The following is a 24502-nucleotide window of genomic DNA, read 5'->3' as shown; positions in this document are numbered from 1 at the left end:
TCCTTAAGAAAAAAGGTCGTAGTAGACAAGGTGAATATGACACATGTTATTGAGATAGGAGGGTGAAGCTTGAGCATGGGAATGTTTGTTGTTATGTGAAAGTCTCTGCAATGAGAAGTTAAAAGGACTATAAAATATTCATTGGTCTTAATGGACAGAGTGAGGGATGAAGAGTTGTGTGTGTTTTTAAACATAGCACTCCAAGTGAACCTTTTGAACCTCACAGTAAGATGATTCACTCGTAGTCATTTAGGATTTGTATTAAACATTTTGGGTTGATGCGGTGTCCTGCTGATTATCCTGAAATATCAAATGCATGTCTGTGAAGCCAAGCAGTATCCTCCAATCTTTCTCTCTTTTAATTCCAGCGTCTAGGGATCAATAAAATAGATCCTGCGTCTCTATCACCCGAGGAAATCAGCACCTTTGTTCGTCTTGACCTTGACCCCTCCAAGATCACCTGGCAGAGAGGTATCTAAAGGAACATTCTGAATGTCCTCTCTACATTATCTCTGGTTGCCCTAACAATGACTGAGAACATTAAGTAGGTTGTATCTGTTAAATGTTTACCAGGATTTGTTTTTGCTTCTTAATGTAGTCTCAACTGTTCTTATCACATGGTGGTTTGAGTTGACGATATGATTAACAAAACAAGCAGCTTGCTGTTTCACTAAATGGTGACATTGTATGTTGTTGGCCGTGCACACAGGCAAGAACATTTCGTAATAAAAGGGATGTTTTGATTTGGAGGAAGATGCAGAAGATTAGATTTTAAGACGCATTTCCAGTGAGGGTGAAATGGTCGTGCTAAAACTTAATAAAGAGTAAATAACATCTAAAAGTCCAACTGAAAATAAAAATAATGGCTATGCTTTCTACACAACAACCGGTATGACTATCATGCAAATCTAATTGCCATTTTCTTGACCAACATCTCATGGTCCATAAACGCTTTCTTGAATTAAAATAGATTTTCTTTGCAATAGCACTTTTTAAAATTAATATTCTCCACACTTTGTTGCTATTCTCGTCAATGAAAACTGACAATGATGGCTCTTTATGGCCCTTTTGTTCATATTGATTTCACACATCTAATGTAAAAGCGTCACAGTCATCAGTCACAGGGTAATAAATGTGTAGTGTGTGGCAGGAGTGGGAATAGTTACCTCAGTGGTAGCTGTGTTTGGTTTAAAGTTGTCAGTGAGAGCAGCCAGCCGGGTGCTCCTATGACTGATGTGGTATTTACTCCAGTGGCTCCAGAGGGCACTCTTAAAAGACGAACCCTGAAGATTAAAAACAGATTTACAACCCGTTGTTACACGGGTGTTTCTGTGTGTCTATTCGTTCATGTAACAAACCATGTTTTTTCACTCTCCCTTCCATTACATCAAACCAACATGAGGATTGTGGTTTCCCGGTTCATTATAAAAACATTATAGCCACAAATATCTGACCACACTATCAGACGGTAGGCTTAATGCTGAGCGAAGAAACTTCAAGAAGCAAATCCCAAGCACTTTTAACGTGTCATCACTTACTCACCATTACCAATAAGAATCTGTCTTCTTTAAAGTTATCATGTCTGTGTGTGCAAGACTGTGGATGTGCCTTTGAGTTCATTTAACAACATGTGGGGAAATACATTTTTAGGCTGGTAAAACACACAATTTTAGGGTCTGAGGTCAAGTTGACTACTTTGAGAACTGTCACTGATGTTTTCTTAAACAATGCCGTGGATTTCAGTGACAAATGTTGCACGTAACTAACCTCTCTTTATGTTTTTCATTTTCCAGTTCTTGACACAAATGACCGTTTCTTGAGGAAGATCACAGTTGGACAGGCGAGCACCGAAAAAGGACAGGCCAGGGAGGTATGCGGCATTCATGCCTTCACAATCTTCATTCTTCTGAATACAAGACGCTTTTTGAATTTTTATAGAAAAATACAAGAAGATGCTTATTGTCATTACATGTTGTCAAACAGTGCTGGCAGCCATCCACTCCACTAAATAACATGTATAAATGTCTTTCAAAACCTGAACAAACAGCTTAAAAGTCATACATTCACATAAAGTTATATAATAAATGACCATGCCTAGATATGAAATTGTCATTATTGCACTGAATATTACAGTAATGGGGGCCAAAATACAACGTGTGTTTAATCAACGCCTTTGAGTGATTGTACAGTAAAATGAGGATGAGTGTATAAAGACTTTCCCACACACCCAGACACATCTCGCTCTCATTTGCCCATGATAAAGCCCAGATGTATTTCACCCAGATGTCGGTAGTAATGAAAGCTAAATGAAAAAATCCTGTAAATAAACACTTCACCTCAATGGGAAGCAAGCGGGCTTAAGTGAAAGCAAATGTTTAAAGAAGGAGAAAAGTGACACACACACACACACACACACACACACACACACACACACACACACACACACACACACACACACACACACACACACAGCTGGTCAAGCCTCTGAGCTGGTTCAGCACATGTTTACATTTACTGCCATCAGTTCATCCATTCTGTTTCCCTTTTCATTCCCCTGTCCTCCACCTCCCTCCATCATTGGACACACTATAGTCCCTCAGGGTATTATCAATGGGAGTGGGAGTAGAACTGTTGTGGATTAATGTGGTTTAAGTTATGTTTCCTTTACTTGTGACGAAGAATGGTGACTGCTTTTTCTTCCCTGTGGAAATCCCTCATTTGCTCATTTTACTTGTTTTCTTAGTTTCTTCCTTTTTCTGTTAGTTTGACATTTATCAATACAGAAAGTCCCATCAAAAAGTAGTTAAACATGTTAATGGTGATTTATTTCCCCATGGTTATCACTCCAAAACTAGGCCATGATCATATGACTCGTATTCTCTGGCCCATGTGATAAGGCTGGTCTGTCTAGATTATATCTTGTCTTCTAGCCAAAAGGTTCCCACTTCTGTTTCTTCCTAAAGTGTGATTGTAATATTTGATGGAATCAGGGATGATACATTTAATTCCCTTTCTAAACTATCATTCCTTTCCAAGAAGAAGTCCTGGCCTATTAATATAAAGTCAAATCTATTTAGTCAAAAAGTGTAATCCTCTCAGGATTTCATACAAAACAACATTGCTGCGTTTCCATTTCACGGTGTGAATTCTCTGCAGGCCACAGAACAAATACTTTCATTTGTTTCCCTTGTGCTTTACAATGTGTGTAATGTTTCTGGTTTCCTCACTCTTCCTCAGACTGGGTTTGACATCGCCGTGGCCAGCGAGATCATGGCCATCCTGGCGCTGGCAGACAGCCTGATGGACATGAAAAACCGACTGGCCCGCATGGTGGTGGGGACCAGCCGCTCAGGGCAGCCAATCACCGCAGAGGACCTGGTGGGTGTTACTGTGTGGCCGTGTCATTCAGAGAGAGTGGGGATTTTAATCCTGAAGAACTGACAGGTTTTCCTCATTACATCTCCGAATGTTAAAGTATTGAGTCCGCTGCAATCTCCAGATGGATCTTTCTATGTCTATACTAAGCGGAAAGACGTGTGATGGTTAGGTGTGTGCTACATTCTAGCTCGGGAAACCTGTGGCGTTGGACCCTTATGGGTGTTTCTGGGTGTACAGAATGAGTGAAACATAATTCATCATCGTCATCCTTTTCTGTCAAATATGCAGCTTGTGAATTCCCACTTGTACCAGAAATACCAACGTACCACTTCCCCTCTTCACAACAGCACGTCTAATGTAGGTGTAACCTGCGATTAAGATTTAAAGCACGTTTTTCACACCTCTCACCGGATCCATTTGAGAGGTCAGCTGGTTCTGGTTTCCCCCTGAAGACTGCGGTCTGTGTTGTTTCAGAGCTGTAGAGGAGGATCCTATACAAAGTTACATTAGTGTCCCTAATTAGACTGAAAGCAAAAACATCACCACACCCCAGAGCCAACCCCCGGGGGAATATGACTGTATGCTAAATGTCTGTTAGTTTGTGGAGAGCGCTAAGAAGGTTGGGATAGTAAGCTCATGGGATCATAACCATTCTACAAAAAAATAGTATTATTGTGGTAACATTTTATAACTTGTTCTTGTTTCCAACTTACAATTTCAATATCCTTTCTTCCTCCCTGTCAGGGTGTGAGCGGAGCGCTGGCGGTGTTAATGAAAGATGCCATCAAGCCCACGTTGATGCAGACCCTCGAGGTGAGGCACAAACACAACCCCATTTAAATAGTCGTTGCCCTTCTCTATTGAGCGTCTTCTGCTGAATATCTTGTAGAATGAATAGGCTGGCAGTCCACAGGGAAGTTTGACAGTTTGCAGTACTTCTACTTCTGCTGTCAGAGAAAAGAAAGTGAGGCCTCCACTGAGAGCTTTTAAGGAAAGGGTGATCGATTGCCTCCCATGGCGCTTTATCTTAACAGCAGTTTAGCAATGTGCGGAGGACAGGTGAAGCCCTCAGAGGCCATCCAGATTCATACTGTCCTTAATTTGACTACTTATATCTAACTCCCCTTTATAGCGTCTGGCTTTCATTTAGCGTTTTACCATTAGATAACTGGACATGTGATCACACCGGCACATAAACAATTCATGATGTACACACTAAGACTAAGCTGACCCTTTGCAAGAGAAAAAAGTCCAACCCTTAAGGTGATGGATGGGAAAATGGAGAGGAAGTTTAGTTTAGAGGTTTAAAGGATTGAATGAGCCGATAACAAACCAGACATCTAGAATTAATCTTTGACCTCTCCGGTACAGCAGAAGCCCACTTGAAAGAAGTAACAGAAGATACATTAATTGTGTTAAGAAAAAAAACATGTTTTAGCTGCAAACTAAATTGTATGAGTGTTCTGGGATGGAACACACCGATGCTGTTGTTAACATTGACATTTTTACCACATTTCTTATTTATTGATCTCATATACTTGGATTTAAACAAAATCCAGACAGTTGGAATCAAATAAACTGCATAGAAATGTATTATAAACATATTTGTCATTTAAATTCTCCTAGGAGTATATATAGTTAATCAGAATTATTTATAGTTGATTTGCCATTATTGGTCTCACTGTGTTGGAAATGGTCTTTAGAAACCACTAGTTACCCATTTCCACTTTTAGGGTTTTTGGTAAAGAGGATTTTTTTCAATAGTATAAATTCTCTTCACGGCATTGGTAAGACAAGCCAACAGGTCACCTTTAACACTAAAAAAGAAAAGAAAAAATCCTTATTTGTCCTTGAAATGAGACTTTCTTCTTTTTAAACGTGATGCTGCAGTACTTATCTTCTCATTCTGGTGCCTTGGCAGTGTGTAAGAGTCTTTTCATCTAGACAAAGGCATCTGCTTTATCTTTGATGTTAAAGCTCTCGACTTACAATTTTCTAACTACAGTCTGAGTCACTGAGCTGTGGGCCAAAGGTTTTTCTGAACGAGCCAAGTGTATTTTCCTGTTGGATTGATTTAAGTCATTAAAGTTAACAATGTTAGCAGTCATGCTGTTTGCTAACGGCTTTTGTGTTTTTGTTGCCTGGCTGTTTTCCGTCTGTTTGTTCTGAACAGAAAGCTTGGTAAACTGGCTACTGGGTGGGGTGGATAAACACAGACTGTGTTTTCAGGGGGTGCAGAGGGGGCGGAGTGGTGCATGAAGCAGAGATTTGGTTACTCTATGTTTTTTTGGAGGAAGCATTGCGGTCCTGTTGTGTGAAACCGCTTCCTGTGTGGGTTTCCTGTCATTCTGGTCAGGGAGCTGGTATCGGGACTGTCAGGGCCTCTGAGCTCCGTGAGAATTTTCCATCCAGCTTGACCGCCTGTGCCCTTTTATGCCCTCTTCACTTGTCATTGTTTGTGTTGAATACAGATGCACACATGAGAATAGAGTTGGCATATGGAAGCTGGTGTGTGTTAGAGCACATGTGTTATTTCAGATGGGGTTTAGAGGAAACATAGCACAAGAGAAAAATAGTCTTTTATCTCACTCTTTGCGTACGTGTCTATTAAGCGGACCTCAGTCATCCTTTGCGTTTTTCAAACATCCTGTCTACGTGGCGTGCCGAAACGACCGCATGCATCTTTCCTGGGGAGAAGCAGTAGAGCATATCAGCCAATCAGACATGGGACTGATCTTAGGTCTGCATCCCTGTGCCGTCTGAAAATAAGCTTGGGAACGTTTTGTTAGTGTAGCACTGGGCTGCAGCTGGTGTAGTGGACAGTACAAGAGATGCTCACAAAGAGGAAACCAGGACATGATCTCCATCTTCCTGTGTTTGTTCATTTCCCTAGTCTTTCTAATCCTCTTGTCCATCAGAGGGGACACACTCTGCTTCTCATTGCTTTTCCCTTTCATTACCCTGTAGTGGCTTATTCATTGCCAGATACTATTTCCTTCATGTACTTACGTAGAAAGTCTACTGGGTCAAGTTAAAAGTTCAGGAGTTGCAGACACACATGGAAATCCACGCTATGTATGACGTGTGTTGTCTTTCCATTGGTATAAACAAAGAAATATGTTTTGACAGGATAGGTACAAAAATGTTGCTTTATACTTTTTCTTCTTATGTGAATCATTTATCCGTGTACTCTTTCTTTGTCTTAATGCAGCTGTAATTTCTACTACTACATTACATAGAGGAACAGACAGCGTTTGTCAGAGCCTTGTTAAATGGCTGATTTACTCCTCCGAGGGGAGGCTGTTTATGCAGGCAGTGGGAGAGGTATGCAAACAAAAGCTTAGAAAATCATGCAAGTCCTTCCCATCCTTCCTTTGTCCTCCCTCTCAAGGAATTCACATGCAGTGTAGTGTAGGTCAATTGCCTTTCCCAAGTTTTCTTCTTCACTAGTTTTCTTAGTAATTTCCTTTTTTAAGTCGGTCATGAGTGCAGCGGAAGGATTGTGATGTGGTGCAGTCGACCTTTTCTCTGTATGCGTATTCTTTGTTGCCTTCTCTAAGTTACAGAGTTTGTCCCCTTAAGCATTTCAGCTCAGGTTTGCTTTTGTAAGCTGACAGCGGCTTTGAGCTTTAGCCTGTAGTGGCAGAGTTTCAACTAAGCTAAGAAGAATATACCCTTATTTGCTATTGTAAACAAATATTGAGGTATTTATATGTTTTGTCATGAACGCTCTTGGATAGTTCTCCTTTTTAGACGGTAGTTTTGTTATTATTTTAAACACTTGAATGCAAACGGCTTTAATGGATACAAAATCTTAAATCCAAGGTAACACATTAATGTTGTGAAAACACAACAAACCCAAAGAGATAACTGCACACTCGCAAAACTATGTTGTGAAAATATCATGCCATGAATAACCATCCATCCATTTTGAGAACATTTCTGTGAAGTCTCTAAACCAGCGGTTCCCAACCTGTGGGCCGCGGCCCCCTAGTCATCCGCGAAGGCATTGCAAGTTATTATTTAATTTTTTTGTACAGGCTAAAAACACAAACATGGACATAACAATATATGACATTCCAATCTCAGACAAAAACAGGAGAAATAAAGATGCAGTCAGTAGGATCACTTCAACATTTCACAAACAAAAATAGGTTGACCTCCAAAAACATAGCGAGCATATTTATTGTTCCTTTAATCACACTCTTCGTTAGAGCTAATTATTTCCCATTTCATGGCGTGTTGAGCCACCCTTTGATTTTTTGTGGCAATTGTTTTTTCAAAAAGAAATTGTATTTTTAATCTATTCTTCAAACACCTTAAATTAAGATTACTCCTTGATTGACTTTTAAAAATATGTATTTCAGCCAGAAGAATATTTATTCACTGTGTGCGGTTTTCATCTAAAAGCCAAAATAACATATTAAAGGGTGTAAATGTAAATTCAATATTTGCCGCCAAATCATTTGCAAAACATTATGATTTGTGTGGAAACATTTTCATTATTAATTAATTTTTTTATTTTTTACTTTCCCTTTCTCTTTCTTGATCCTCCTTAGCAACGGCCATTACAGTCCTTGACAGCGGTCTACTGGATTAACAACGTGTCACATGTTCTGATTTGACCAATCAAGACCTTTATTTAGCCTCCGTATTGTTTATGGTTGAATGTGGGTCGCGATAATGTTTTAGATTCTTAAGTGGGCCCTGAGTTGAAAAAGGTTGGGAACCGCTGCTCCAAACCATTTAACTTAATTATTTATATTAAATTCATTATTCAATTTATACTGTATAAATATTGTGGCTATTTTAAATGTATGTTACTTGCATGGGTGGTTTCTGATAGAGAACTGGTATCTAAAGTTTACAGAGAAATGAACATTTAGAATGTGAGGGCTTAAAGTCAGAGTTCTACTTCTAAAAATGTGACCTATTGCATTTATTATCAGAACTTAGTGGGCATATAACATGATCATGAAGTGTATTGCATTTTGCACTGTCTCGCTGAAAGTTACTGTACTAGCCTGAGTGTCTGAAAGAGGCAGTAACCTTTAGTTTGTGTGTGTCCAGTCTTAAGGGAGTAATCCTAAAATCAGCAGGGGAAGGAAGCTTGGCCCACAGTCAGGCTGCCACGCCAGTCGAGCACCTCTTAACTTGTGTTGACTGTTTAGACAAACATGCTGCCAGCCTAAGTGCAACCACACTTCAATAAGCTTCTCAAAGATGTTGAATTTAGAATGAAAGAACTGGAAAGTCCTTATTTAAAGTTTTTAGAGTGAGTTCCTGTTTTCAATGTTTTCTCGACTCCTCCTGCATGTTTTGAGCCCCTCTAATTGTTGCAGGGTACGCCAGTGTTTGTCCATGCTGGGCCCTTTGCCAACATCGCCCATGGCAACTCCTCGGTGCTGGCAGACAAGCTGGCTTTGAAGTTGGTCGGTCGAGACGGCTTTGTGGGTAAGAACTCACCGTTCACGCATACAGATCTCACACACACACACACACACACACACACACACACACACACACACACACACACACACACACACACACACACACACACACACACACACACACACACAAGCTAAAGCAGATGCCCACCCACAAAACCTGTGGGGATGACAGACAACAAGATGTTAACTGTAGAGTCTAGAAGCGCCAGATGTGGAATTTAATGCTTAAGCTTCCCTAGCAGGGTAGCTTAAATTATAATTTACAATTTTCTCCAGTCATGAACTTCCACTTGCTCCCCCGCTGCTGCAACCTTTGGCCTACATTCATTTTAGTTCTGGTTCTGGCTCTGTTCGAACTGACTTAGTGTGCTTCCCTGGTGTCTTGCCACTGCGCAACTTTCTAGGAAACAGTCGGAGAGATTGCGTAAAAAAAACACACCGGAGAGGAAGGAAGCTGATTGATAATCTTAAGAGCCCCTGGAATGCTTTAGAGTAAACCACACTAATCCCTTCAACGTCAAAGCATACTTGAATATTTCCATTTTTATCTGTTTATCTCTCCTGCTGCTCGCTTTCCGTCCTCCTTTACTTTGGCTGCAGAAATATGTGTGGAATTTACACGTGTGTGTGTTTTCCAGTGTGTCAGGTGAATTTGATGGACGTGCAAAGCTCATCAAAGCTTATATTTATGTGTATTTGGGAAAGGTTTTCTGTGTAGGAGCAATAACAGGAAAAAGGAGAAGGGTGATGCACAACATTTACACAGGCTGTCATCTGTGAGCTGGGCAGATGCAGCGTGAGCAGAGTGTTGGGTTTCACAACACTGGAGCTGGTTTTATTCCAGCCACCTCTCCACCCCGCTCGTTCTCCATCTGTTCGTCTCGTTCCCTCCCTTCCCCGTCTGTGTGTTTGTTACCTGACTCTCAGGTATGCCAGGAACTCCACCTCCCTCCTCTTCCTCCCTCTGCAGCTGGGATGCATGTACCCCCCTCCTTCCGCTCAGGCTCTTTCCCTGATGCCTTTTTTAACTGGCAGCACTGAAAATAACACCACAGCAAAGTTAAGAAAATGTATAATTCTCCAAAAAATCTTGAACAACAAGTCAGCCCTTTGTTTTTTACCAAGGTGTTATCTAGTGTTATGATCAAGTGTAAGGTTATAAACTAGATTTATACTCCGATTTAGACAACTAGATAATACAAAACAGATTTATCCTCTCACTTGATGATAAAAGTAGAGAATTTACAGCTTGGGTCCTTATTTCTTAGTAATGGTCTTAGTTTTTATTGGTTTTGAGAACATTGTACAAATTAAAGTAACAGTTAAGATCTTGAAACATGATGACATCCCAACAAAGTCAAACAGGATTTAGCTAGATTAGCTAAATCACTTTTGAGAGGGGCAATGGAAAGCACACTCACATGTTCAGTAGTGATTTATCATTGCACAACAAAGGCTGCTCCATGAACTCCAAATAAAACAAGTATAGTCTGTAAACTGTAGTAGAATTACTACGTTACTTCTTTGTCTGCAGTTTATTTCTTTAGTTAACACTAACTGGTCTCGACAAACTTGTTTCTGGCACAGCAGGCTGCCATTTGTAGAAAAAAGCTCTTTGGAAAAAAAACGTAGCTACTGAGTGACTGCAGAACATAGTCGAAGTTTGTAGGGACCAAAACAGACCTAACAGTAGAGTACACTTGTATTGCTTGACTTATATAAACCACAAAGCCAGAAACATAACCCCAAATCAATGGGGTATGTTGCTCCAATTCTGTTTGACGTGTGAATAAGCAATTGCCATCAAGTTTGCCATATCATCTTTCTTAGGGGATTACATGTCATTTAAATAACCCGATATTACCAATTTAAAACGTTCTCAAATCTTTAAATCCTCAAACCTGATTAAAATAAGGAAGGAAGTACATAAACTCTCTGTGAACCCACTGAGGGTAGTTGGAGTGTGTATCAACATACTCGTGGCCATGCTTCATCACGCTCTGTATTATTGTGTTTTTTTTCCTGTCACTTTGGAATCTGGAATTAAAATGGAGAAATGCTGCCAGGAGAGGGGTCGCTGGTGGAGGAATTTCACTTGCCAGATTTGAAGGATTCCTGCATCATTAACAGTCTGGAGCATTGAACGCAGATAACCCTCTGACACTGACTTACTGTAAAATTTCCCAAACCGCAGAGCCTCCCTAAACCGTGGTGGTTCATGGTCCGTGAGATATGATGATGATGATGATGATGATATGTTCAGCATGTCAAATATTTCAAGCTCTACACCCACATTTTAAAAACCATCTCAACATTACACCATTGCCATTGTTTTAGCTTGTCTTTTAAGATTTTCACTCTGATTAATTTGGTTATTTAAGTTAGTCAAATTGTCCTTAGCTTCTTCCTCTTAGATTTGTGTTTATAATGTGCATTTAAGCATGATTAGTGAATCAGAATCAGTTATTCATATGCAAACAGGTGCACGATAAATACATTCCTCACATAGTATAATGATGTGAATTTAAAAGTAATACTAAAATGACAAATTGATTAATTGATTAGTTTGTTGTTGGGATAATTAATAAGAAACAATTGTTACGTACAGAAAATGGGCCTCTTCCAATACATATTTGTTATTTTGATTTGTTGTATGTCATTGTAACTTTAATATCTTTGTTTTATTACATTTTAAAGAAGACCACATTATTCAACAATGAAAATAGCACCTTTTTTTCCAGCACAACTAAGCAAAATAAATCTAACTGGAAAACTCAAGCAGGAAATAGATGGTTGTGTTAGCCTACTTCCCAGTCCTTTCTGCAAGTGTTTTTTGGCACGGGTGCTGATACCAATGCTATGACTGTGGTAACACCATCCAGCTTCCTCTTCACTCACAACAACACCGACCTCTTCGTCCCCACCTGCTCTCGGTCAGTTCAAGGTTGTCCCGCAGAACAGGAAGCTTGTAAGTGTTTCCTCATGACATCCTCTGGGGTCAATCTCCTGCCTGGTGAACTGTTGTAGTGGAAAGCCTGTCATACTTACTGTCATTACATACTCATAGCCTTTGTTTTCACTATTCCCCCACCCCAATTATTTCTTCTCTGCATACTCTTGTTCTCAGTTTTATGGAAATGTACACAAATCATAAACTTAGGAATGTGAGCTTTATTGGAAATCTGGTTTAGTTTAGTATAAAAGCCAGAGCTCAAGTGTTGGGCTGACGGGAACAATACGCTCCGATTTGTAGCCGAATAAATGTATTTACATTCTTGTTCTCATCCCTTTAGGCTTTATTTGTTGCTCTTTACTTAGAAAGGCTTTTTGCGATGGAGATGATGCAGCCAAGGCCACCCAAACTACAATTTATGCGTAACGTCAACAATGTCATTTATATTCCCAGAAACTGTGAAAGGGCCAGTTTGTTGTACAGGGGAGTTTACATATCAACTTCTTGTCACTTCCCACTTCTTTTCTCTCTTCCCACCTCTCTGCTAGCATCCTTACTTGAGTTGTTTTACTCTTGCATCTTTGGTGAAATAAATCATACTCTAACTACTAATGCAGACAACTCCAAAGAGCCTGCAGAGTGACGCATTCCTTATTTGAAACACTCACTAAAACCTCAAAGAGAAGGTCTTTTAATAAGCATCAGCCACACACACTTTAAGCTACAGTGAAAAAGTCATTTCTTACTGGAATCTATGTAAACTATAAAGTTGTACAATTTACTGTAAAGATCTAATGTTCTTTGCAAATGCACAAACACTTTTAAAAAAAACATTCATTTAATTGTTATCCTCATATGCTTCCGAGTCTAATTGCATTAATATATTTCAAATTGAATTAAATGATAAGAGGGTTAGCTGATGGTAATTGTGTCCAATACACAGGCTGCCCACACACAGATTAAACCGACAATGTTAAATGAAATTGGTTGGACAACATACATGTCTCACGTGTATCAGTTTATATAAAATTGTTGTATTTGCACTATGATTCCACTTGTGGCTGCTACGTTTCCAGTAACTAGACAAACTAAGAAAAAAATGTATTTGAATCCAAATGTATTTGAATCCAAAGAAATACTGCTTCAACCAATATTTGTTTAGCCTTTCAAATAGAACATTTTCACTGCTTTCTTGCCGTACACAGAGGGAGTCACGCTTTGTTTTTTTTTGCCATATTCGTTAAAGAAAGCTGATTTAAATGACAAAGCATAACACATTTTCTCTAACGAATCACTTTAAATGTAGTATTTTGTTTAGGAACAAACAACAGTTGATACAGTTATAATGCTTTGTTTTTCTTACTGAGAATTGTTAAGTTGTGAAATGGAGTGTTTAAGCTTAACTAGTGTTTTATTGAAAACTAAGGGCTAAAACACACTTAATGTATCATTTTTTTGTTAGTTAAACATCAACATAAAGTTCTATTGATGGTTTAGGTGTCACAAATGTAAGTTGCTAACAAAGGGTCACATGGACAAATTAGTCTAGACATCACATGGCAGGGTCATGTTGTATTTTTTAAATACAAAATTAAACAAGAACACTAACAAGCAGATCTGGAGCTCGACCTGTTTGCCGTTATATGTGCAGCTTTTTTCTCCCTACTATGGTTCAAATACACCAGAAGTCGTTAAACCCTCGATACACAAGAAAGGCGTGAAATCAACCTTAACTCTAGCTTGAGCCCGCCAGCAAGTGTTTCAGTACAATGGTGCCACACACAAACACACAATAAGTAACAGGAAACCTTATCTTAACAAGGCCTTCACTCCAGGTGGACTATTTGCTTTGCTTGGATCCTGTTCAAGAGGCCTGTGTGTAGGGACCATAGACTGTATATATAGGGACGTCCATATCAGAGGCGCTCCGTCTTTAGGGAACCTCACTGTGAATACATTACTCAGCTCAGTGTTGCTGTTCAGACAGAAACACACTCAGACTCCCTCTTTTTCCCATGATTCTTTAAAGATGTCTGCCTGAACCCAGCTGTGAATATAAAGTTGGTTTGAAGATAAATGTGGTTAAAACATAATTACATTAAACAAAGAGGTAGAGAGGATACGAGTGAATGAGTAAATGTAGACAGATGAGATCAGCATATGTAACATATCACAATAACTCTCAACAACCTTTTTAATTCATGTGCAGGATTAACTTAGTCTTCACCTAAAGAGTACACACCGTTTACCTCCCTTTTGTATACTGAACATAATCGTATTTATACCCAGTAAACTTAGTTAGAAACGTTAATCTTTTGAAATCTGTTCCCTCACAGTGACAGAAGCTGGTTTTGGAGCAGACATCGGGATGGAGAAGTTTTTTAACATCAAGTGCCGGGCTTCAGGGCTGAGGCCAAATGCGGTGGTGCTGGTTGCAACAGTCCGAGCATTAAAGATGCATGGCGGTGGCCCAAATGTAAGTTTACATAACACACTGTAATTTAATTGCACCAGATGTCTGTATATTTTCAGTCCTTAAGGCTGCCTTAGACTTTCATAATGTGGTATTTTCCTGTACATTTTCTCAACAGATGTTGTACAATTAAAAAAATCAAAGGCATAGGTGTTTTCAAAAGCCTGAACTAGAATATCACACTGTTAGATAAACAGTCTCAATCACCCGACGTCAATGAAAATGTGCTTTGAGCGGTCATGGTAAAAGCTGCCTGATGGTTAAAAACTGTAACTCAGTAGAAAGTAAACTAGTTTATACAATCTCTGAAAGTATTTTTTGTAAACGCATCTGCAGTATAAAAAACTGAAAGATACATTCCCCCTACTAGACAAATCACAAGGTTACATAAAGGTTTCAGTGTCCTTTTTAATGACTAAATACTCCATCATGTGGTTAAATAAATATGGCCGAAAAACTAAACTAAATGCTATACGCACTGAAGAATGTGAAATAATACTGAAGTGCGTGTTTATTTGTTTTCTTTGTGTGTTTACAGGTGTCTGCAGGCGCACCTCTTCCTAAAGAGTACATTGATGAGGTATGAGCGAATAAGCATAAATCCACACACGTATACACATAAACAAAAGCACTGTAACCAAAAGGAGTAAGAAAGGAAACATAATGACATCAACTTAAAATCAAGTTAAGTAATGAACTAAGCTTGTTTTATTACATTTAGTGGTAAAGGTCAGGATGTTCTGAAGAAATGTAAAGCTTTCAAATGGCATCGGCTAATGCAAGGCTCCCATTATAGAACAATCATGTGCTCAATAACATCACGCTGTTTCTGTTACTGTGTGTTGTTGATTGACTGACACGAGATCATGCGCTTGACATTCCCATCGTGACTTTAAAGAAAGAAAAGATTGGGATGACCTGCCTCACTACATATTGGTGCAACACAGTCAATACACACAATATTTCATATCACCTATCAAATCCTTTATGCTAGGTGTGTGTGTAGCATTAGCCAAGGGAAATAAGCCATCATTCCACACATATATAGAGATTTTACAGAGATCAGCTGTATTCTCTCGGACATTTGATTCCCAGCTTACAAGCATACATACCTCCCCCACTAACATGGTTAAGAGCACTTATTTGATTAACAGCACAAATACAACCTTTGCTTCGGGTTTCCGGGTTCGTGGTTTTTTGCAAAGTGGAGGTGGGATTCTTCCTGTGTATGAGTGTGGATTGGAGCTCATATCTGGCTAACATCACTGGCCAGGTTCAGCTGAGTAAATAATGAAGCAGTATAAGTTAATTCTGAAGCCTGTAACAAGAACCAGAAGTACTGGGGAAAAACAGAGCCAGGGAAATTAATTTATGGGACCTTCATGGCCTTTCTGCTCTGAGCCAGGGGCTGCATGCACACACACATGCACACACAGGCACGCACACACAACACACACACAGTGCATGATTGGATTACTGTGGCCGAACTTGGGAGTATCTGGCTGCACAATATGCTATTAATGTGCTCTGTAGTAACTGGCCTCCTGCACATGGTAGTATACAATGTAAGAATGATACATGACTAACTGCCCACAGTAGGATACTACCCGTTTTATTCTATTAGGGTATTTCCAGAGCGGGAGGGGGTAGTCCACGTTATGCCGTGAACGACCAACAAGCAGTTTAAATACAATGATAAAGCTTTGACCTTTTGACCTTTTGACCTCCTTCTGTCTTTTTCTCCTCTAGAATCTGAGTCTGGTTGCAGGCGGATGCCGCAGCAATCTCAGGAAGCAGATCCAGATAGCTCACCTGTTTGGGGTGCCGGTCGTGGTGGCGCTTAATGTCTTCAAGTAAGATGCATGCAGACACACACATTCACACAATTATAAGCTAATACAAGTCACCAACTTTTCAATATATGCATAGAAATGGATCGTGGTAGGTAGTACGTGTAGTTGAGTTGCAGGATTCGTTTTTTATTCTTACTCAAGTACATCTGTAATAAAATATATTAACTACTACTCCAGTTACTTTGGGATACTCACTACTTTTACTGATACATTTAGCTGTTAAAAAATGTTTTAGATTTAGATGAGCTTACATGCACAGCACCAATTGTCTGGCAGATTAGATAAGACTTTTTTACGAGGTAAATTTAAACTGTTAATGTTTTACTTTAACATGAGTCAATATAACTTGAAGTAAAAATACCTTTCTTTGAATAATACAACTACTTGAGTACTGGTTTTTGTTCTTTACCCACCACTAAGGAGCAGTAATAGGATAGTCTGCACATTCCCTGTGCACACAAAAGCACCATTTTGTAACTTTAATATGTATCTTAATCTCAATATGTAATTTCTCACCATTACAAACAAGCACTGCTTACAATGTTTCCTCTGGTGATTTCTGTAGGACGGACACCCAGGCAGAGATTGACCTTGTATGTGAGATAGCAAAAGAGTGTGGAGCATCTGAAGCTGTGCCGTGTCACCACTGGGCGCAGGGCGGCCGCGGCTCCATCCAGCTCGCCAAGGCTGTCCATGAGGCTGCCAGCAGAACCAGCGACTTCCAGTTCCTGTACAACACGGAGGTGAGAGCAGATACTGTAGAGGGAAAATCACAAAAAAGTCTGTTTTTCAGTTTATGTGCACTCTAGGCTTCAAGTCTCCACATCACACTTGATTTAGTTGCACATTGGACCAGGATTTGCACCCAAACTGCTCTCGATGTCATAAACTATGCTTGTGTGAAACTAAGATATAAGTTGAGCACAACATAACTGAAAAACAAAACTCTGCACATACTGTAATGTACATCATTCTGTATAGTGAAGCTCAAAAACCCAGGTAAAGTAACTATAAGCAAGCTGTGAATGATGCTGCTACCAGAATCAGGGACTGCAGAGAAAGATGAAAAACTAGAAAGTAACTCAACTTTTGCAGACCTACGCAACGGCCAAATATCACAAATTGAATAAAGAAATAATGTATGTTTTTGCCCTGGGATTCATATCCTCTCCAAATTGTAATGTGCCACCAATTTTCATGAAAATTCTGCCAATAGTTTTTTCTGAAAAACAAACGGACTGAACCGAAAACACATCCGCCTCGATGAAGCTAATAAAGGAATGCAGTGTCTAGTGTGAGACGCACAATAAAAGTCAAACATGTTAAATGATTTAATTTGCACTGTGTAGCCCTGGTTACCCCTGACGCCACACGGACGTGTACACACAAATCTAATTTGCTTGATTACTTCCTTTTGAGTGCACATGTTGTTTCCACCTACTTCTCATGCAATGTTTCCCCCTTAGATGCCAATAGTGGAGAAGATCAGGACAATTGCCCAAAAAGTGTACGGAGCTGATGACATAGAGCTGACTCCAGAGGCCAAGGCTAAAATTGATTACTACAATCAACAGGTGAGATCATTATAAGCACTGACTTTCCCATTGTCGGCTGCTCACCTCCTCCTGTCTTTTTGTGTCTTTATAACTTACACACATAAAGACATATTAACCGATCTTGTTTTCTCCGTCCTATATTTAGGGATATGGTTCATTGCCCATCTGCATGGCCAAGACTCACCTGTCCCTGTCCCACATGCCTGACAAGAAGGGCGTACCCACTGGATTCGTTTTGCCAATCCGAGATGTTCGTGCTAGCATTGGGGCTGGTTTCATTTACCCACTTGTGGGAACGGTACGTAACGGTATAGTGCAACAGCTCAGAGCAGTCTGCTAATGTTGACTTCAGTCTGAGTGACTTGTAGCTCACTGAGACAGAGTTTCTCTTAAATTCCATTCAAAATGGCATTTAAAAAGTCTTAGTAGAACATTTGCCCGCAGGAAAATGAATGATTACATTTCTACGTAACTTCGGGTTGGGCAAATAAGCAGCCGTTTGCATCAAGTTCCACATATCAACTCAAACGTGATCATCTGTCAACATCTTTTCAATGCACCCAGTTAGCCAGAAAAGTTCAGCTATTCCAATAATGAAGTCAAATCTGAAACAAGTTGGGCATGTTTACCCTCAAAGATGTATATGCATTTTGTCTTTGAACCAAAGATTGTTGTATTGGTGCATTACAGATTATCTTTGAAAAGTTTTATGATCGAATTAGTTTTGACTGATAAGCGTCGTAAATAAACGGATGTGTGTACAAATCAGTTGTCTTGGGAGCCTGGTCTTAAAGTGCCCGGACTTCACACTTTTTGTCTTGGTTACTTCTTAAGTGTCTCCAGAGAGCTAGTAGTTATGTTCATGACTCTAGACAGCTCTGCGACCATCTCCCCACATGGGATCATGCAGGTGCTATAAACATTTCTCGTCATACTTCATCCTCTTGTTTTCCTGACCACCTTATTACTGAGCTGGTTAGAGGTGAGCTGGGCTAGCTGGAGCCTCTCTGCCGATGATAGGCCAGGCAGGAAGGAAGCCGCTTCCTGAGCGTTTTGCCTCCTGCTGTTTCACCAGCGTGCCCTTAGGGATGGACTTTGATTCACTGAGGTTGAGGTGTCAAACGCCGGGCATGCTGGGAAAGGTATGGCAGCGTCTGTCCAGTCTCCCAACCCTTGCCTTTGATCTGCTGTGGCCCGCGGAGCCGCTGGCACGTTGACAACCCTTGAACTGTGACTCCTCACCCAAAGGAAGTCTCCAAAATGCTCTTTGAACTCATTGGCTTAGCCTCCGTCTACCAGACTGATCCAAAGAGATTCTCCAGCCTCAGCTATGACAATTTGAACTTTTTTTTTAGGTTAAAACGTCAAGGTTATTCAATTTTCCTGTCCTTTACAGTATCGCTAGAGGGTTATATTTCAAATATTTTGAAAAGACATTGAAAGAGACCCATTAGGAGGAAATGTAGCGGGTGAAAGTAAAGCAAGAACAGAGGCTAGCGTGTGAGCATCTACATACTGTCACATGAACTTGAAGCAATCATCTCATTACATCAAATACAAAGTGTATTATCTTCCTTTTTATTAAAAAACAAAAAACATAAACATAATTTTGCTTCTTCATAATATGTTTTTTTGTTTTAATTACCAAACTCTGAGGTCATGAGAGACTCCAAAAAGTGGAAAAATCTCACCAGCCAAACTCCTGAAGCGGTTAGCGTGAGTGTGAGAGAAGAGGGAGAGTTTGAGGGGGTTAGGGGTCTTTACAGGGTGAAGAATCAGGAAGGGGCTGATGTCATTCTCCAGATATGTGAGGGAGGGGTCACTAGCAGAACAATAGATCTCTTTAGAGTTCATATCCCGTTAGAGCTGCCCCACTGCAGATTTATAGAAACCCCTCTCGATGACTGCATTTTCCAGGATTGGTTAATAATTGACAAGATGTGAATCGGCTAAGCGCTGTGATAACATCTAAGAGAGAAAGCACTCATAGGAGGAGAGTAGACCTTCATTTATGTGGTGAATTTAATGAGCCAAAGACCAGCTAACTCAGTAAATCCAGGCAGCTCTTCCTCTTTGAAACTGACCTTTTCTTCAACTGCAGTCTTACTTCAGTTACAGTGAAACTAATGTAGAGATGTAACATGACACTGCGGTTGTATTGATATATATTTTTCTGGTAGTTAATATTTATGTAGTCACACTTAACCTGAGCCCTAAACAACACTCAGACTTGTCTCTGTGAAGTTCAAAGTGCTCCCTCTGGGAAACAATTCACTCTCAGGTGAGAGTTCAAACTGCAGCCGTGAACTCTTCGATCTCATCAATGTAACTCCACCTGTCTAGTCACCAGGTAATTATGTTCATCCATTTTGACAAGAGTCATTGGATGAACTTACAGCCCAACATTAGGAGCATCAATGACCCTGTTTATTAAATGTTTACTCGCACGCTTGCTGTTATTTTAACATTGATCTCCTTCTAACGCTCCATTAATTTTAAATGGTACAATTTTATAATCCCCCTCAATCCCCTTCTGGGCCTGTTGTTGACCGAGGCTCTCCTCCAGAATCAGTGGGGGGTAGATATCCAGCTACATTGTCTCTTCCAGGGTTTCCCCCAACAAAGAAGCATTGTGTTTGGGCATAATGGAGGGACTCATTTGGCTGAGTGGAGTTTCCAACTTTAGCCACGGAGTGTTGTGTGTTTTTGCGAGTGCCAACTTGTTCTCAGGCTGGAGAGGAGCAGCAGAACAGCGCATCCTTTGTTGCTTTCAAACCTTGGCAGTTAGTCTTCACATTTAGCATCTTTTGATATTTAAATGTGCAGCCTGATACTGAGGACCAGAAAGCTGAGAGAAGTTTGGGTATCAAATGATTTCAAAGCAGTTCTTTTTTTAGTTTTCTTTTTGTGAGTTTAGAATTTGTTATTTCATTTCTTCCTCTGAGAGGTATAGTCCAACTGAGGGGCGATAGATATTTCTTTATTGCAGCTCTGCTTTGTTATTTATGATGGCAAGACGGGTGCATTGTCAAGCTTTCTCACCACATTTGATGGTAATAGTAGCTCACTCTGGACGGAGGTCCTCTTTAGCAGTGTGAACTACAACCAGCATGGCCTACCTCCCGGTTTGTTATTAACAATAAAGCAATGATTTTTACTTTGATCCATTAAATACATTTACAATATAGGAAACAATTATGGTATTATAGTTAGTCATTTTATTGTCTTATTGGACATTTGTATGGCCCTGCCATTTAATTTTCAAACAAAACACAGCGATATTTAAAAAAAGAAAGTCTGTAGATGTAGCTTTTTTCTAAACTTATCCTTCTATCTTGTGATATACACATGCTTGTACATCATGACTATTCAGGAAGAAAAAACATATTTTCTGATGCAGTTTAGTGCTTAACCTTGGAGTGTTTCATGCCAAGCCGTATAATGTGCTTCAACAGTGAGTCACATGGCATTGTGTGGGAAAATGTAAGTTCATTTTATTTCAAAGACCAGGGACCTGAATAGCTTCTCCAACTGATCAATTCCTTAGTGACGTCACGCAGCAGTGTTTGGATGTTGTGATGTTACATCTAAAAGAAAAGTAGAGTAATCCCTCTGCCATCATTGTTCCTAATGTGTCCATTAGAATAAAGGGTGACGCATTGATGTTGAATTCCTTTAATGCTGTTTTAGTCTGAGTCATCTTTAGTTAAAGCTGTATTGATGGTCGTGACCCAGAGCAGAGTCGGGAAACTGTGGCAGTCACTGTTGATATCAGACCAGCCAACAATAAGAGGGAGCCGTTAGCATCCGCTCTGTGGGATTATGTAAGCCTGCACTCCTCATTCTGTCCCTTGGTTTACATGCAGTTTCCTCAGACAGGAAATTGGCTGGTCACTTCCTTCTGTCTTATGTCCACTAATGGGCCCATAAAACTGGCCCTGGGTCAGAGGGAAGGAGGCACGCAAAGAATGTTGCTCCCTGTCTAATGAGCAAGATAATTACCTTTTTTAGCTTGCATGTGAATTGTACTGATTTTTCTTTTCATCTGTCATACCACAGACACTAGGGCAACTCATTTATTGATTGGAAACTTAAGATTCAAATTAGTTTCGGCACCCAAACCAAACTAAAAAAGCTCTCAATTACGCTGTTAACTCCAGCATGTGCTGTTGACGTCTGGTCTCGCTGACTGTACTACATGGTCCCCCCTGATAGAAGCGAGCTATCAGCTGGTAATAGTAACCCTCATGATCATATACAAACACACACACACACACACATCTAAAAGTACCTTTCTTTTCTTACGCTAATTTAGATAAAAATGCAGCTTCTTTTAGCTTATTATCTATCCAATTAATCTCAATGTGATTCTTGAAACTCAGGAGTTTTGTCTGACCTCCGTCCCTCGTGCAGTTTGATAGTCATTATCCCCAGTAGGATTTTGGATATGGCCTTCAAACGTTGTCTTGTATCTGAGAGTTGTCCCCTTTGTTATCTATATTTTGAAGACAGTTAAAACAAAGCCACCATTGTCTCAATTCATCACTGCTAAAGTAGAGGTTGTCTACACATTGATCCTCTGTCTGCCCAGAGTTAATGACTCTAGATTCTAGTTATTGAACCTGCAGGGGGTGATCCTCTCTGTCTATGCAACGTTTCATACCAAGGCGGGCCGTATTGTGTTTGGGTTTAAAACAGCCGTGTTGTGGCAAAGGCTTTAATATGAGGTTACAGTTACTATCTTGATAGTAATCTTAAAGGTGACCTATCATGCAAAATGCACTTTTGTACGTCTTTTATACATGAATATGTGTCCCCGGTGTTCCAGGGAACTCACCAAGTGTCAGAAAACACAACCCTCTCTATTTTCCTCCATACCCAAATCTCTTAAAAAGGGGCTGCAACGGATCTGATACAGACTGATCCAGATTTGAACACTTCTATGACGTCACAGAAGTGGCGCTACGGCTATTGGGCCAACTCCACCAATCAGGAGGAGACAGCCACGGACATTGCCGTTCGAAAGCGCTGGAGACGCTGTAGTACATATGCCAGACCTGTAGATGGTGCTGTTCTCACAGAATCAGCCCATGCAAAGACAGTGTTCAATTGAGCGAAATGAGGAATGGCTAAAATGCATGATCTGTTTGGTATTTTGAAAAATAAAAAGTATAAATATGCCTTATATAGGTATGGTCCTACACTATATTATTCAAATATAGCATGATAGGTCCACTTTAACGTTCTTATATTGTTCTGATGTCACTGACATTCTATGAGACAAAAATATAAACCATCTGCAAGTACTTGATCATCAGGGAGGTCCCTTCCTTCAGCAGATAGAAGAAATAATGTGGTGTATTCTTTCATGTCATCTTTTGTTATCATTTATTTGAGATGTATCAGTATATTTATGTTTTTCATAAATAAACTGCTTACAGTTTGTATGTGTGTGTAAAGCATATTTCAGTGCAGCTGCGTTGTCTCCCACATGGCGTGTGTATCACATAAATTCACAGGGGACACTTTTTCACTTTTATTGAAGAAAGATCTGGAAAAATGTGCAATTATTTCTTTAAAGATAAGTAGAGTGTTTTTTTGTGTGCTTTAAAAGTAAAATACTTTAAATGGGAAAACATTTGGTTAGGGCAGCCAATCTTGCATTGCGAGTATTTTTGTACCATATTTTATTGGACCCAAACACCTGAAACGAAAGCCACATTTAAAAAATCACAAAGTTTTACAAGATAAAGGATTACATCTTCATCTTAACCGTCATGATTTTTTTAATAAATCTAATTCTATTTACATGTAAACAGTTTACCTGCACTATTTGTATCGCACTATTGTATTATATGATATTGCTTCTTATGTCTTAAGTTCCCTCCAGTTAAGTTCCCTCTCTCTGCTTGTGTTGTGTCCTCAGATGAGCACCATGCCTGGCCTGCCAACCCGACCTTGTTTCTACGACATCGACCTTGACCCGGTCACAGAGGAGATCACTGGGCTCTTCTGAAGCGTGCTTCAAAGATAGATGTTGTCTCAGGTATCCTCTATTGCACATCAACATAAAATGTTCCATAAACCGTCCCAGCCTTTTTGAAGGATCATCCATTGTGTCATTATAAATATTTTACGAGCAGCCTTTGTCTCTATTGCTAGACTTTATTTCCTCCCTGGAGTGTTTAGTTTACTACCTCATTCACTCAGTGCCAAGACTCCAGTCTGTGAGGATACTCTTATACACTCTTTAGATCAGCCCGTCAGTCTCGTGCAGCTCGCTGAACCTGTAATAAGTGACCCGACAGTAAAGAATACACATATGTATAAGTATAACTAGTATAGCTAGTTCCAGAGTAGATGAACTAGCTAAGTGTATTAGGTCTAACTCTTAGTGTATTTCATTTTGCTCCGCTCAACGGTCCGCGGCGGAGCTGTGATCCGGTAGAGCTGCGTGTTCTCCGTCAGCAGCAGCTGATCTGATCTCTCTCTCTCGCGTCCGGTTAGACTTCACTCGCGTTTATGTCCAAATCTATCAGATCTAGCTATTTCTAGCTAATGATATGACTGCCTGCTTATCAAAGGACACCTAAACAATAAGCGTTGCTTGGCAACGGCTTGTGGCTGCAAAGTATAGCGCAGCATTATGCATATTTTTATATGAGGGGTCAAAATCCCATGCTCATAAAATGCTCATATTTTTTTTCTCTTCATTCTCCACGCCCCAAAATAAATAAATATACAAATATAACAATTTTAGGAAAAGTGACGAAGTTTGAGCAGTGTGGGTTTTATATTAACAGAGTTATACATATTTCAAGTGTAATAACTGCAGTTTG

At 39.9% G+C, this 24502-nt stretch overlaps 1 protein-coding gene across 1 annotated transcript in view; it reads left to right on the top strand.

Annotated features, from left to right (window-relative positions):
* Positions 1–23711, top strand: part of mthfd1l (methylenetetrahydrofolate dehydrogenase (NADP+ dependent) 1 like) — a 33364-nt gene extending 9653 nt beyond the window's left edge. The window contains exons 16-27 of the mRNA XM_010790793.1: positions 369–471; positions 1794–1870; positions 3238–3378; positions 4123–4191; positions 8721–8832; positions 14118–14257; positions 14793–14834; positions 16004–16107; positions 16673–16850; positions 17574–17681; positions 17809–17961; positions 23590–23711. Coding sequence (XP_010789095.1) covers positions 369–471; positions 1794–1870; positions 3238–3378; positions 4123–4191; positions 8721–8832; positions 14118–14257; positions 14793–14834; positions 16004–16107; positions 16673–16850; positions 17574–17681; positions 17809–17961; positions 23590–23679 — 1317 coding nt within the window. The 3' untranslated portion in view covers positions 23680–23711. The remainder of the gene's footprint in view (positions 1–368; positions 472–1793; positions 1871–3237; positions 3379–4122; positions 4192–8720; positions 8833–14117; positions 14258–14792; positions 14835–16003; positions 16108–16672; positions 16851–17573; positions 17682–17808; positions 17962–23589) is intronic.
* The last annotated feature ends 791 nt before the right edge of the window (positions 23712–24502 follow it).

Source organism: Notothenia coriiceps, unplaced genomic scaffold (genome assembly GCF_000735185.1).
Source record: "Notothenia coriiceps isolate Sejong01 unplaced genomic scaffold, NC01 NC01_scaffold00034565, whole genome shotgun sequence".
NCBI classification, from domain to species: Eukaryota; Metazoa; Chordata; class Actinopteri; order Perciformes; family Nototheniidae; genus Notothenia; species Notothenia coriiceps.
Note: the sequence above shows the minus strand (reverse complement) of the source record. Positions and strands in the feature narration are given on the sequence as shown.